This window comes from Larus michahellis, chromosome 8 (genome assembly GCF_964199755.1).
Source record: "Larus michahellis chromosome 8, bLarMic1.1, whole genome shotgun sequence".
In the NCBI taxonomy this organism is placed as follows: Eukaryota; Metazoa; Chordata; class Aves; order Charadriiformes; family Laridae; genus Larus; species Larus michahellis.
This window is the reverse complement of record NC_133903.1, coordinates 1,884,069-1,900,369: the sequence shown is the minus strand read 5'-3', so window position 1 is coordinate 1,900,369 and position 16,301 is coordinate 1,884,069. Positions and strand designations below refer to the sequence as shown.

Below are 16,301 nucleotides of genomic sequence, written 5' to 3'. Positions count from 1 at the left end.
TTGGTGGTACGGCAGACCCAGCCCCAGAATTAGAGTCAGTGAAGAGCAGGTAAATACAGTTAGGAAAACTGCCCAAAGGTGATGGGTTTCGTAGGTGGCTGGGTAAAGCAGGGTTTTCTGTATGTACTGTCTCCCTCCAGCATGGAGACATAAATCTGGTCTAAGCGAATTGAGTTGCTACGTACAGAAGAGAAGAATTAGAATTTGTATAAAAGCAAAGTTAGGCCTCTGCTGTGATTTTATTGGACATCAATTTATAACGTGAGCTGAGTGTTTTAGCCAAAACTAGGTTGAATTATGAGTAGACAAAACCGCATTTAAAGTGGTTATTTTTATGTGTGTATGGTTTGATATTTTTTCTGTCTTCTATTTGGAAAAAAAATTTCATTAGATCCATTTTCAGTTTACCAAAATGTCTTTAATTGCCAAAGACTAAGCAGTTAAGATTTTAAGATGAAAGCTTTTCTTTCTGGTGTGTGTGAAAAACGGGGTGGAATTGTCATGAAAGAATATAGATTCCTATGATTTAATTACTGATAGGAACAAAACTTGCACCAGCAAGTGGATGGTGAGCTGAAAATAGCTTAACTACAGAGCTGAAAGCAAATGTTGAATACTGCATGGTAACAGTAATTATAGATGGATCTTGGAAACGATGTATGCAATGCCACCTTTGTTTATTATTTCTTTACTTTTGTATGATTACTTTGTAAACAGAATGTCAAATCAGATGTTATAAAGTTATTACTTTAATGCAAAGGATAATGAGATTTCTTTGAAATGTGAACGGTTTGAGTATTTATTACTTCAGTGTTCAACGAAATGCATTACTTTAGGGCTTTTTACCAGCCCTGCCCTTATGTTAACAGGAAGGCCTAGGGAATCAGGTAAAAAACGGAAACGAAAAAAGTTAAAACCAACATAAAACCTACTGGAACTATTTGATATTCAGGTAGGACCTATATGCTGAACACCCTAATAGCACAAGTACTGGAAAACTTAATCAAATATCATCACTTCAACTTAATCACTGTTCAAAATCTTGACACTTGCTACCTCAAGGCTGCAAAGAGATTAGATTTGATTGGCTTTGATAATTCTACCTGCTGGTATTTTTCCTTTAAGCTCCACATCACCATCAGCATCTTACATTCTCGAGCTACTTCCTTTTCTTGCCTTTTTTATTTCTTTTTTTTGGAGGGTGCTAATACTTCAGCTTCTGAAATCTCAAGTTCCATTGCCTCTGCTTTCGTTTCATTATTATTGATTTCTGAGGTCAAAACATCGCATAATAATGCATGAATGAATTGCCAGGTTACAAATTCTTGTGTTGCCAATCATTGGCTATAAGACATCGAGTGTACATACAGCAAATAGTATGGTATGCGTGACCATCAAACCCATGTTTTGGCACGAACTGGGATTGATTGTACGTGCACCTGAGATGATCTGATGATCCACCTGCCTGATGAGGAAGATGCTTAGAAATACCATGTTTTCGTGTTGCAGGGCCCTGTGTTACTTACACCAGAAAATTAAGGTCTTTTTTTTGGGTCTGTTCAGTCTCAGTAGGATGATGACAGTCAGTCATCAAAATTCATGAGGTTCTCAGTGTAGTGAAAAACTTAACACCCTCTCACTGCAAAAATGACTGAAAACCTTTGGCCAACATATTAGCAATGTATGATGATGGCAATACACATTGCAAATTGAATATGGAATTTCCATTTCTTAATGACTTGAAATTATGTAAACTGCAGCATTTGCCATTGGTTCTAGTATTTGGAGCGGGAATGATTTGGATTTTGCAGTGTATGTGCCTGACGCCTGGATGGTGGTGAATTTAATTTCAAGCACCTATTTTTGCACATAAACTCCCAGTGGCAGTTTTCATTTATACTGATGTATCGTGTCTGAAGAATGCTAAACTTGATATCCTGTTTCAGATTAACAGGTATTTATTTGGAGTAGTATGATAGAAGCAAAGATTTTCTAAAATTCAACTTTAAAAGTGAGCATGTAAACTCAATCAAAACAGCATTTAGAACTTCTTGTCCCAGGTTAGTGACTCTTCATGCAGAACAGTTTTTTTTAAGTCATCTACTTAGAGGATAGGACCTTTGATTCTAATCATAGAGTTATTGTATCTTTTTTCTCTCCTGCAGATGTAAGGTGAAAATAAGCTAGAAAAAAAACTTCTCTCTGGGACATGGATGTACATGGTTTGTTACATTCCTGAACCTACTATGTATGGTGCTTACTGACTGTATACTTTATTTGTTCTCCTGTGTGAAAAAACTGGCTCAAAAGAACACTTAATGAGAACAAAGAGACAATGTACATTTGTTTAATGTGACATCAAAGCAAGTATTGTAGCACTCTGTGAAACAATAGGAAGCTTCCCTGTCCAAAAAAGAAAAAAAATGAAAGAAAGAAAAACAGAAAAGAAAAACAGACAGTTGAATGAATGGAGGATACCAAAAGTACTCAAAAACATGACAAAAATCTAAGTGAATAGTGGATTTCTGTCAGAGCAGTCAACGGTGCTTTATGTCAAGAAATGTGCCTGCGTTCTTGATGAAGATGGATGGACACTGATGGACTTCAGGCACAAAAAAGCAGGAATGTACGAAATGATCAAATGCCACGCAAATACTATAGAACAATACATCCTTGCTTGGTGGTGTTTTAAAAGTCTATACAAAAAAACCTTCTGGGGAGCCTTAAGTGGATTTTTTTTTTTACACCATAAAGTGATTATTAAGTTTTCTTTTTACTCTTTGCCTAGCTTTTTATTATCTCTTGGACTACATTTGCCAATAACACATATAAAAGACTGGTATAACAACAATAAGCAGAACACAAAACATTATGGTATTTCTCCTAGTGGGATGCAAACTAATGAGATGTATTAAAATAAAAATGGTATACCTATGCATAATTTTCTAGACGTTTCTTGGTTTATGTTCCCCAACCTCCCCCGTAATTTAAAGCATTACATAAAACGAAAAAAAGAGAAAAAAAGAGAGATGTGCGTAAACAAATCATAGGATATCCATGCAAAAATCTTTTTTTTTTCCTTTAAGACTTATGCCAGTTGCCTACTAGTGATATTGTGTTAGCAATTGTCATTCTTATCGGTATACGGATACTTTTATTTCACATGTTGGAGCTGTGTGAAATGTACAAATTCTTGTATCTGCATTGTACAATGTCATGGTGGCATGGGAACTACCTTGCTGCAAATATTTGAACAAAACCTAAAATTCTTTATTTTTGGTAAAATGTTATGCTTTATGTGTATTCAACAGAAATATGTGTTTTTGTAAAGGTGAAGTTTGTATTTTTATCTAAAAATTAACAGTTTTATATACCTGAGAAAGCCTGCTATGTTTTCTTGAACCAAAAAAAAAAAAAAGAAAAAAGAAAAAAAAAGCATTTTGTGGTCATATTTTTGTAGTAGAATAGCCCAAATAACATCAAAATCTATTTTAATTATAGCAGGGCAGAGAAAATACTCTGGCACCGGCTCCTGGGCTTTCACAGTGCCAAAGGATTAAATGTTCAGTGCCCCACGGATTACAGTGGGAGCCACGCGGCCGAATCCTTCTGCACTGCCTTGGAAACGCAGGGCTGTGCCAGGTGTGACACGGCCACGCGCTTGGCCAAAGTCACTGCCCCACCCCAGTAGTTTGCGTTACGTACCCTGTGTTTTAGTTGGATTATCACATTGGAGATGTAAATTGAACTACTGGATTCTTCTGTTTGTGAAACATCTACAAAGAGATGAAAGAGTTTTCTTAGTTTGGAACAACAAAAAAGTTTGTCTCGAAGACAGTGTTTCCGCTCAAATAAAAAAATATCTTCAAATGTGAATGAACTGCAGAACCTTTAAAACAACAGAAGAGAGAGAGATTTCTGACCTTTCCAGTTCTTTGAATACGGTTCAAACATTCCCCTCCTGTTCCTGTAGCTATGTCCAATTTCAACCAAACAAAGCAGTGTTGGCTAACAGGCATTATTGGCTTCAGATGCTAATGCAGAGATAGAGTTAGTCACCGTTCTATTTTGTGATCATCTTCCCAGTGTATTTGTTGAGCACCAAAACTGGAAATACATTTAACTAAGATTGTCTGTGCTTGTTTTCCACTAAGTGTACTGTTCACGATGTTATGCACATGAATGTATGTGTCTGCGTTTAAAAAAAGTGTATAAAATGTAATTTATATATTTATGTTTCAGTGGGATGCCAATAATGTTGCTCCGTTCCTTTTTTGTCTAAAAGATATCTAATGAAAAAAAAAAACATATATCCATTAAAATCATGTAGATGAAAAAACATTATGTGACCCACTCAGACACTGTGCAGGTATGAAAGGATGTCAAAGTCACTTAAGTGGAATAATTTGCAAAAACAGCTTTTTTGGAGTCCTGTGGTTGCACTGGCATAAAAAGGTCGCATTCAGATCTGCGGGCCAAGTTCCCTGGAGTAACTCCGCTGAGTATAATGGAGGTCTGCTGATTTACATCACCAGTGAGTCTGGCCCTATATTAAAGTCGTGGAAAAAAGGCAAACCGAGCGGCATGCATTTTATTGGTGCCAGCAAATAAATGTGTTACGCAAATTTGGAAAACCAGGAGAGAAGGAAGACTGAATGGAGTCCTTTCCAGTTGTTGTTTCTTTGAGACTTGTCGTCTCGAGTTAATTTTGTTACCAGGAATGAAGCGCACACGCGTCTTTGTTCGCAAGCACAGTGTTCATACGGCATGCAGCAGAAAACACAAAAATCTCAGGGCTATATTCTCAGCTAGTATAAATTGGCAAACGTTTCTGACTTCAGCTGCCCCTAAGCTAATTTACATCAGATGAGGATCCAGTCCGTGGTTTTTTACAATATGAGGAGGAGTGTCATGACATGAGCATCACTCGCTGTAGTCCAGCTGAGATACTGCCCACCAGCCTTGGAACATCACAGGCTCTGGTAGTAGTCCTCCTCTGAGGTGGCAGATACAACCAGAAGGAACAGTACCATTAAAGATTGTGACGCAGGAGACATCAATTCAAAGTTAAGTTGGACATTTCAAGGGCCATATCCTCAGCTGGTGTAAATCACCACCACTCCGTTGCCTGCAATGGAGCTGTACCAGCTTACACCACTTGAGGGGCTGGTCCCTCATTCTTGCTCATCCCTTTCACAACTCGGTCCTGCAGGGATCTCGGATTGTCGTGTACTGTTAATGTAATCCTGTGTTCTCTAATACTTAAGCACAATAAGTGAATATAAGAATGGGTGTCAGACTTAACTTTGAATGTCCAAGCTCTGAAATGGTTTGTTTCACCATTGTGGCTGTAAATTAAACAGTTCTCTGTGCATTTGTGAATGCCGTGTCATATCTTCTTCCGCTGTCTGCTGGAGGTGGACTCCATCTGGACTTTTGAAGTGCAGCATTTGGAGTGTTAGAGGGAAGGGTGTGAGCAATTGGAGCCCCAGGAGATCTGATTGACAGCTCTGTTACTTGTGGGGCGGGGGGCGAGTAGGGGACTTCATGAAGGAGTTGAAGATGGTGGTTGTGAGTCACGTTTCCGTGCAATCCTTTAACACCTTGTCGTTTTTGTCCGTGCACATACCAGGCAGAGATTTGGGGGTGAAAGGTTTTTCTGTTTTACATTTTGCAGTCACTTCCTCTGTCCAGAGATTCAGAAGTTGTTGGTCTGATTTCATCCTTTTTGAGGTCTTTTCTGGTCAGAAAATCTATGTGTGGTGGACTGTCCAAGGAGAATCTCAGTGTTGCAGTATGGTGCATGATCGCTGGTTCTCTAGTCAATTCAGTACATTTAATTCTGTGCTTCATCTTTCCAGAGCTGCCCTGCAGTTGCTTTTGTTGAATGAAACCAAGGATTACATACCAGTTTGCTTTCCTTTTCTCCTGTCCTCCGTCCTGCTTGGCGTCTGCTTTATTAGACAGTGCACGGTGACTACAGGCAGTTGCTGCTCTCCGGCCCTGGAGGTTCCTAGGCAGCTGCCGCACTTCTGTGTCTTTGAGCTTAGGCTTTTCACTCTGCTTGGAACAGCATCTCACGGTCTCCTCCCTCTGACGGGCTTCAGCATTCCGGCTGTGAGGTTCTCTCGGCTGTCCTCGGGTCCATCTTGCCTGTCTGTGGTCTGCTTTCCAGCTATTCTCTGCCTGACTTTCCTGTCCCTCTCTTTCTGTCTCTCAAAAATGATTTTCCCTTCCTAGGATCTGTCTCATCACATCTCTCTCCTCTCTCCTCCTGCCTGACAGAACAGCCTTTGATCTGTTTATCTCCAAATCAATTGCTTTATCTAGGCATGTGCCCCGAGATCCCGTCTCCCAGGCCTGTGGGCCCGTAACTGACCCCCACACGAAAGACAAATGTTGTTATAGAGACACGGGTTTGTGGAGAGAAAAGATTCATCTTTGCGTTTGGAAAAATACTCATTACTGAAGGCTCCCTGCTAAAGCTCTGTCCAATTCCAGCAGCAGTGTGACTCTGGACTGGCAGTATTGAAGCTGTTCCAGACATCTGACAGTTCAATTAAGATCAGTGGCCCCGTTTATAATTTAATTTGAAAGTGTACCCAAAAGCAAAGATGAAGTTTCAAAGCTACCTCATATTTGCATGCTCATCTTTTACTGTAATGTGAAGGAAATCATGTTTGTAGGCCCCTTCCAGAGCTTTGAAAATCTTACCCTGAATATATTTATCTGACCCTGTCTTGGGCTGGAAACTCTGGTTGCTTTAAAACAGAAACAATGTGGAGGTTTTCAATGAAGTCACTTTCTTGGTGTTTCTCATACGCAGCTTCTAGTGCTAGCAGATGTCCGAGTCAGGTAAAAATAGTTTAAAGCCATAAGAATCCCACTTCAGTTTGCCTTGATTTCAGGTAACAGAGAAAAGCCTATCAATGTTGCGTTCCTCAAAAATCAGCCTATGTCTTGTATTTATTATTTCATTTAATTACTGTGTGTTTTCCCACATTGTAGTAGCAAGGTATTATTCCATGTCTGAGCTTTTCTGTGCCGCTCTTCGCTGTAGCATCTCTGCGGCACAGCCTTGGACTGGTTTGTACTCGTATCTCCTCTGAAATAAAGAACTATTGTTATCCCATTTTAGGCGAGCCCGAGGCATGGAGAAATGACTGTGCAAGGTCACACAGCAAGGCTATGGCAGGACCAGGGATAGGACTCAGATCTGAGTGCTCATCCAGTGCCCTAAATCCCACGACCATCTTCCCTTTCCAAGAATGAATCCTTGCACCCTTAGAGCTAAATACTGAAAAGATTGAGGGTAAGTCATTTTGCCTAATTATTGTGCATTGGATACTTGATCAAAACCACTGCCGTATCGTCAGAGAATGTAGTGACTGATGAAAATCCAGCTTTCTGGCCATGCAGTTGTGCAGCCTTTTATGCTGTCATGAGCTAGTCATTTCCCGCATCTCTGAGGAGTCAACCTTTCGTGACTTACAGTGACAGTTATGCACATAGAACAAGTCAAGACTCAGATTTTATGGGAATTTACAAAAATTCAGTGGACAATTTTCATTGTACTTCCCTTCAGTTCAGCGTCTCTCACTCCTTTTATGGTGTGGGTAACATTTCCTAAGGGAACTGTTTCTATCGTGGGCCCAATCCTGAATTTTTTTCCCAGGCCCTAACGTGGAAAAGCACTTTAAGCGGTGCCTGTGTTTGCCCTTCCTCAAACCCGTGCCTGAGCGTGCTTGTAACTTCAGACAAACATCCCATTGACCTCGGGCAAATGGAGCAGAGTCGATGCTGTATTCCTGTTTTTGAGTAGGGTGTGCCTTCCCGACCCGGGGATTCCAGTTGTGGGATGGGGGTCTTCGTGCTCCTAGAGAGTTGAACTATGTTTTAAGCAACTCCAAAGATGAAGTAACAAGACCAGAATATACAACTAGAAAACCAGCTGGGAGAATTGCACTCGCTTCTGCTCCTATGAAGGTTGCCATTTTGAAATACATATTTGTTCTTTTTCGGGAAAGTACTTTTCCTGGTGTGGGTGGATTCGGGACTGCAATTACTGATGCCAGTGATCCCATTTAAAATTATCTTTTTATGTACCTCAGAGAATATAATTTGAGAACTCACAGTCATATCCATAACAGAAAAATTTGAGATGAGAAAAAATAATGAGCTTGAATTTCACGTGAAAAATGGCAGTTATTAGTTTAGGAAAAAAAAAAGGAGTTAGAAAACAAAATGAACAAGACCAAAAGGTTGGTTGTTCATTTTTCAGTTGTGGAATGTTACCTGTCCCTTTAGTCATTCGAATTATTTGCTGCATCAGACTAAATTATGTGCTGAAGTCGCTCACTACAACACGTAAAAAGTTATGGCTGGTTCTCGTTGAGCTGCTCCCTATTATCACGGCATATGACTGCGAGGTGGGGCCTGCAATCACAGTTGTAAATCAAAGACCAAGTCATACGTTAGGTACTGTTTTCCTTAGATACTGTCTCTAAGTTTGTTTTCTGTGTGCTGGTCTCTTGCGTGACGTTTGGTGAGCTTTTCAGTTAGGTGTAAAGTCAAGAATGATAGTTCCCAACCTGAAACTAAGGAAGTGCTTACTCCTAACCTTGTTCCTAATCAATAGATTAAATTCTGGCAACAGCCTGGTGGTAGAATTTCTGTCACTGAAGGTTTCAGTGTCGTATTCTTCCAGTGTTCTTCTTCCCCTACAGGGGAATTCAATCATTATTACATTCGACTCATTAGCGGGCCATCAAATCTGACTTGGTTCGAGTTTCTAACATCTAAAAATTTCTGTTTGGTCTGATATTTGTGTATGCCAAATGTCTTCCAGGATCTTAGATAAAAATACACAAAGAAAGGCTGATTTGGGTACTTCAGCAGAAAAGAAATGCACATAATGAAGGCTGGAGTAGTCCCTCAAGCAGGGAAATACAGAGCTAAGCCTGTAACAAGTGTTGCACGCTCATCTTCCCAAGATCAGACCTGGTATTTTGGCCTCTACGTGCTATCTTTGATCTTGCATAATGAAGGCAACTGGTTTTACTGTCCATCTTTGAAATTGAGAGTAGCTGTTAAGATCAGATATGCAAAAACCAGGAGCACCCAGAGATGCAGTGGGCCCATAGCGCTTGAAATCCCCCAGGGATTTTGAAAACGTCTTGATTCTTGAAAGCAATCACAAAGAAGTAGAAGAAAAGCATTTTAAACACCTCTGAAAATCCCACCCCGGTTAATTTGGCAGGTGAAAAAAGAATCCAGGAAATACACTACACCTAATGATCATTCAGTAAGAAAGTAGGTGTTCATGGAAAATGCTCATGCTTAAATCTTTCAGCAGTTAATGATCATCTTTATAGACCATAATACTTGAATATGTCACTTATCGATACATCAGGGCTTGGATGAACTTTGAGTCGTATGAAAATGGGACACTCCTCATGCCAAGGGGAGCTCTTTGTTCTAGTAACTCATCAACCAATTACATAATTGGCCAGGTCACTGGCTTGCATAAATAGGTACAACTCCAGTGACTTCGCTGGAGATGACAGTTACCTGAGAATTGACCCGAAAGTCTTGCCACGAAGTAGATAATGGGTTCATATTTTGCTGTTTAGTGGTTTTGTAAAAATAGACTAATTTCCTGGAGCAGTTAAAACAAGAAAACCTGGAAAAGCAATTTCCCACAGAGACTCATCCACACTGGAATTTGCCGAGGTCCCTGGACATGAACATGTGCTGTTCGAAAACATAAACCAGCAACTTTGTTTAGGGAAGCCTCTGACCTGTCAAAAATGTAAAGCATTTGTTACCAGACTTTTCCTTGGCAATTAGCGGGTAGAATTACTCATAGAAATTGTTTTGTTTGCTCACAAGGGGAGAAGCAAGACATAAATTCAAGATATCCCCAGCTTGACCACAAGAAAGAAGACTGTTGAGAGAGGGCCTGTGGGTGAAGTGCTGAGCGGCCTCAGCTCCCTTTGGGGATGAACTCAACTTGTAGACCTCAGTGAAGTATCAAGAGCCCTCCAGAATTGCTGGACATCCCCTGGCTGGGATTTTTTCCAGCAGTCTAAGGGGTTTGAGCATCCAATTTAAACTCATTTGTACAAGACTTTCAATAAACCACAGTTGGCTTCAAACCCCCTCTCTCTGTGTCCTACAGAGAGGCTAATTTTGACTCCAGGCTCTTGCCGTGAGCGTCGCCGTCCTTTCCAAGGTAGCCTTGCTCAAGCCCCAGGTTAGGTGTCTGCTGTTCAGTGCAGGTGTTTCCTAGCAGTGACTTTCCAAGCGCCTGTTGCCTGCCCCATTCACTGCTGGGACAGCCCGACATTTCAGCTGGGGAGTCCTCCTTACTCCAGCCATGCTTCACCTTCAGGGTGCAGCACTTCAGGGGAACCAGGAGATGCCTCCTTGTGCTCCAACAGTCCTGCCTGAAGACACATCCTCCCTGGCTGCCACCGAGCACTGCAGTTTCTCCCTTTCCCCCTTGCCTTGAGGGCTGATGGCTCCCCAATGCCTATCTGTCCTTCGTGCAGGGGCGGGTCTCGTGGTGCAAGATGTGGTTGAGGAGACCTGGTGTCTACTTGGCAGCAAGATTCCCGTGCAGACTGAGCTCTGTGCTCATACACTTGGGAGTGAAGACCCTTCTTGGTGCAAACTCACCCACAGTCAAATAAGCTGCTCAGAGGTCTCCTTGGAGCCAGGAAGCTACTCAAAGACATCATCAGGATCTGAATTCTCCCTTGGCTGCAATGGGTTTCCACAGCAAAAGTGACAGAAGCAGTTTATCACAGATAGATAGATAGAGTGGTTTCTTTAACAGGCCATGTATGAGTCCTGCAGGTTAATGCTCAGCTCACATACTTTACTGATTGCCACAAATCCTGCTTTTAAATCAGATTGTCACTACTTGTTTGGGGATGTCTCATTCTCTTACGTGCACTTCAGAAGAGCTTGCCTGGCACCTTGTATCCATTTGTTGGGAAGAGCCTGCGGGCCGGTCCAAGATGGTTAGGCTGTGTCTGCAGATCTGATGGGGGTTTGGGGACCTTGCAGCCGGGGTTAGCGAGCGCGGATGTTTCCTGTTAGCTCCCTGCATTCCCCTAAGTTGTGATTCAGCAGGAGAGTCAGTGGAAAGTTGAACTTGAGGCATGTGAGATGTTTCTTTGAAGTTACTCGTGCTTGAAGTTAGGCGTGATCTGAGTTGGCTGGCTCAGCTGAAGCCCTGAAGAACCTACTGTGCTAGCAGAGCGCAAGCTTAGTCTCTTCCTTTTATGCGTTGCCTGGAGTGATGGTAGTTTCAGAAGCCGTCTGCAGCCTTGCAGTAAACTCTTCCATAGTACTGAGGGAAATCTTTAACTATTCAGTGGCTTTCTGTCACCAAGCTCAGCTCGGCTGGAAAGCCCATGGCAATGCCTGCCCTCTCTGGGCCTCTGAGGGCTCTTCCTTCCTTATTTTCTTTAGCAGGTTTCTTTTCTAAGGCAAGTGAAAAAAAAAAATCTCAAAATAGTACCTTAAAAAGGTGGGAAATCAAGCAGATCATATAATCTTGATTCCTTTATCTCGCTTAATTAAGGAGAGGTTTGCCAATAGTGATCTGGTATTTCCTAAAACAAGCATACGTGAAGAACACTTTGAGCAACTTCAAAAGAATTTTCAGGCTAGATCAGGAAAAGATAAAACCAGAAGTGGAAACTTCTAATACACTTTATAGCTCATTACTTACAGGAAGTACATTGTTGCATAGGATACTAATGAATTCTGCAGGATGAGGTTTCCAAATGGAAAAAAAATGGCACCTTCTGTATGTTGGAGGAAAGGTCTCAGGGTTCTTTCAGTTATGGTAGTTGCGCAGTTGATGGGCACAGTCATATCAGCTGGAAAGTTTCTGTTTCTGGGAAGAGGCTTTTTAAAGTTTCAGGTGTGCACGCCGGCGAGTTTCTGTAGCAACTTCCTGGTCCAGCTGCAGAAAGTGATAAAGGGAATGGTAAAGGTCTATCTGGTTTTCAGCTGCCCTGTTCTGCACCCTGGGAGGCAGAAGCCCCGCATTGCCTGTGCCTGGCTGCAGGCAGGACGGCAGGAGAACGTTTGAATGACTAAGGACGGACGCGGTAACGTTGGTGCTGATGTTCTCAAGCGGGCAGCGAGGCCAGCCAAGTGAGCAGAGCAGAATGCTCAGATACTCAGGATGCTCATATTTACCAGTGACACTTGTCTGGAAAATTCATATTTGGCAGACTCACTCTTAATTAACTCAACTTAAGAAGTAATCCTAAAATCCTGGGCTTGTACCAAGGCCTGAATCCCAAGCTACTGGATTTACTGTGGGTGAGTTGGTGCTCTCAGAAGTGCTGTGAAACAGGAGTATTTCATATTCCTAAAGCCTCCAGAGATCCTACAGATGACAATTAAGGGCTTTGTAGTGTTTCAAGAGTTCCCTGGTGTAAGCGGGCCCCTCGACGGTGACCAGAGAGCGGAGGGGCTGTGTCCGGACGTGCTGTCCCCAGGGTAGGACCAGCCGGTGTTGGCTGCACCGGTGTCACATGCAGGGTTTTGCAGACACGCAGGTCACCCTGCTGTCCTCCACCATGGGGACACATCCCCCGCCAGCCCTTGTATTTCACTCCGACTGGAAGGATAGCTTTGCTCTATGTATGAACATATTTTAGGCAGGACTGAAGCACACGGGCGGTGAAGCTTGGGCATTTTTTTCTTCAATACCAGCAGGCTTTTTAACTATCGGGTTAGTTGTTCTTTGTAGCTTCAGGCACCTAGATACTGCTGAACTTGTCACTGGAGGGCTGTCTTACTGAAAATCAAGAGGTGCTTGCCCTTGTGAAAGTTTCTGCTTGTGCTTGGAAGTGAGATTTGGGCTCCTAAATCACAAAGATGCTTTTGCAAATGTTGTATCTGTCTTTCTGCTTCTCTGTAAATCAACCTGCTTGGCCTGAGTGAATGTTTCGATAATAAACAGCTGAAGGACAGTCTGATGGCTTCTTTCTGAGTCTTTCCCTTATGGAGCGCTTGGGGTTACATGGCATCTGCTCTGACCTTAAGGACCTGCTTTCTGGAGGCTTTTTTACGAGGCTAACAAACGCCACATTTTAACTAGCCGTTAAATAAGCCAGTCAGTGGTAACTATTCAGGACAGGGATTAGAAGAGTATTCTTACTGGGATACAAGATGGCTCTGTCCGTGTGCTGGCTAGGGATGAAGGGCTGGAAAACTGTGTGGTGGAAGAGACTATTAATGTGATTTTCCACAACTTTCCTTGCAGCTGCATTTTTGAGGAGAGAGAGATGGCTAGGCTTGCAGTAACATGTTGTGCCGTCATAAATGCTACAGCCACCATCTGTTTCCAGCCCACGACTTGAAAGAAAACTGAGCAGTAATCTCATAATTCACATGAGCGTTTTACACTTGTGAACCCTTCCCAACCTTTGTCTGATAATGAGGGGAGTGCATGGTGCTAAGGTTTGTATTTTTCCTGCACGTATTAGTGTTTATTTGTATGTCTCTTTCTGTTTTGTTTTGGTTTGTGGTGGGCTTTTTTTTCCACGGACCCATAAAAAAAATTTCTCTGGGAGGAAAATCGGACCAGTTCCACAGTCAAAAGAAACATAATAAAGGCGAAATCCCAATTCCATTGACCTTGCTGGCAAATTCTCCAGGAGGAGGTGCATTTAACAGTCCTGGCTGTGTCTGTCTTGGTTCCTTGTCGATTAAAAGCAAGCAAGCCATTAGAAAGTGAAGTGGGAGGTTGCTGAACTGCCCTTTCCCTGCAGAAACAGAGCTGCTAGAGTAGCTGGACATGCGCATTTTAAACCTGCGCCATCAGATAGGATGGTAATGGTAGGTTGGATTTTAATGAAAACAAATTCTTCTGCTAATCTTCGCTTCGGGCTGGCCCTGGGTGGGATTACAGATACCACCTGCTGTGCCAAAGACACGCTCAGGGGACGGACGCAAACATCTGAGGGTGACGCTGGTGAGCGATGGCAGCCCGTCCTCTCGCAGCGCCCTCGGGGAAGCCGAGGAGCGGAGATCATTTAGTCGATGGAAATACTGCTCTCCTCCAGCCTGCAAAGCAAGGCTGACATCGTTAAGGATTTCTTTTTGGCTGTTCTGCAAAACCAAGGGCTGCTGTTTCGCTGGGCCTCCTCTCGCCTTTGGACCCAATTTGCACGCCTCCTCCGAGCACAGCCGAACTGGCTGAGTAACTCCTGCTCTCCTCTGGCCTTAGAAACAATGACTTCCATCATCTCGACCAGACGGCAGAGCAGTTTAAGGATGAAAGGGCTTCTCATTTCATATATCCCGCTGCTGCTAGAACTATAAATCCTTGCTGGACTGAGTTTGTAGCAAACTGCTACTGCAAGCAAGTGAAATTTATTTTGTGTTGTCATATGTATGGTCAAACTGTCCAAGAAGTTGCCAAACAAAGAACCGAGCTGCTGATGGGCAACCCATTCAATCTGTTCTCATTTTATTTAAAAATAATAAATAACTATCAATCAAAGGAACTTATTTTGACATGCGGTCCCTGTTGGGTGATCCTCAGTTATCTCCAAGATGTGTCCATAAGTGGAAGAAAGCTGCCAGCTGTTGCCAGGTTCAGCAGACGTGACGTGAAGTTCCACCAAGAAGAGGTTTGTGGGCTCGCTAGGGTTGGGGACAGGTGAAGGGACACTGTTTTTTAGCACTGCTTGCTGTGCTGATTGTGTTTGCTCAGGTAGAAGGGTGCGCAGAGGCCACATCCAGCTGTGTTGACCTCTGCTTGAATCAACGACAAAGCTTCGTGCACCTGTGTACGGCAGTGGTCCTTCTTCTGTCTTGCAGTTTGGTCAAAGATGGATTGTTGGTGGATCTCTGAGATCTAGAAAGTGTCTGTTTTGGTGCCTTGTGGTGGTAGATGAGCTTCAAAGAAGACAGGAGAAACTCTTCAAGCTGATGGGGTCTGAATCACATATAATTTCTGTATCATTTTCTTAGAGAGTGAACAAGCCTGGAAAGTTACCTTATTTTTATTTTTTACCCAGGCTAATTAGTTACAGCTGGGGGTGTTGAGCTGTCGTATCAAACAGCCTTTCCCTGCTTACTCCTGTCGTCCTGCTGGATTCACTCCCCGCAGCCTCCCACCCCCTCATCTGTAGTTTACGGCCGCATCCGAAGCGTCAGCCTGGCACACGTGGTGCCACGAGCCTTCTCCCCGCCGGGGCGCATGGGGGGCTTTGGCGTCCCTGGAGTTACAAACATCTTCCCCGATGCTTGTTTTTGCATGAGAGGGGGAGAGAGAGGGGGCACGGGAAGGGCAGTGGCAGGGAAGGCCTCTGACACGAAATTCCCGGGAACAGGATTTGCACATTTTATGACTGTTCAGATGGAAATGCGAGGGAGCTGAATTATTACTCCTTAATCCTGCTTTCTCACTTTCCTCCCAGCAGCCTCCTCCCCTCCAGCGTAGGTAATGCAGAAGCTTATAAACAAATCCCACCGCCTGAAAAATAGGAAAGGCGGGGGGGAAAACCAGGACCTGGGTTGGGGCTGTGATGGATAGACAGGTGGAAGGCAGGCACCAGAAGGGAGGATGAATGGCCAAAGCCTTTGATGGAAACACTAAAGGGCTATTGAAAATCCAGGGGGTGGGGGGAGGGAGGAGAAAGAATAGCAGGAGGAGGGAAGGCAAGGGAGCCGTGCCCCCCTCCCCCCCCCCCGCCCTCTTTCTCAGGATGTTGAAAGTATTTGTCCTTCGTTACAAAATGATTGAACTGCCGCCAGGCCAGGCCACCCTTCCAGCCATTGCACTGGGAAACTGGCACTTCTGAAAGCCTCCTCGCCTCTCAAATTTTATAGCTCTCCCCTTTTTGTGGGAGTTTTTGTGTGGCGCTACTTGCAGGACTGCGTCCAGATTTGCTGCCTATCAAGGAAACTATATTTTGTTGCTCTGACAAACACGGAATGCAGGTAATGAAAGGAAGAATTAAAAAATAAAGGCCCATTTTTATCAGAACACCCAGCTGTCCGCCTTTTATTGAGTTAGAATTTCATGCATTTGGTATTCGCGATGTTGCATTAATATTCCCTTGGTTTATCTTTAGCGCTTTTTGAAGGAGGAATTTCATCGTATAAATAAAGCTTCTACTTTATTGATGTCTCTGTGCGTGCAGAAGCGGCGCCGGTTCGTCATAGTCAGAGTAGTGAGGATGATCCTGTTATACCATAATTAAAATGGTTTTTGCACCAGACGGATGCAGACAACAGTGGGAAAAGATAATCTTTCCCCT

The 16,301-nt window shown here is 43.1% G+C and overlaps 1 protein-coding gene across 10 annotated transcripts in view; it reads left to right on the top strand.

Moving 5' to 3' along the window:
• Positions 1-16,301, top strand: part of PDGFA (platelet derived growth factor subunit A) — a 44,831-nt gene that overhangs the window by 19,794 nt on the left and 8,736 nt on the right. For 2 of the 10 annotated variants that reach the window (XR_012588628.1, XR_012588629.1), the window contains 2 exons: positions 1,947-2,060; positions 2,166-2,475. Coding sequence is in view for 7 of the 10 variants with exons in the window: in XM_074597025.1 (XP_074453126.1) it covers positions 7,139-7,272 (134 nt within the window). In the remaining 3 variants the exon portion in view is untranslated. Of the gene's footprint in view, positions 1-869; positions 953-1,946; positions 2,061-2,165; positions 2,476-7,138; positions 7,387-9,891; positions 10,158-13,294; positions 16,034-16,301 lie in introns of those variants that run through there. The other 8 variants (XM_074597023.1, XM_074597022.1, XR_012588627.1 and 5 more) reach the window with 7 other exon arrangements.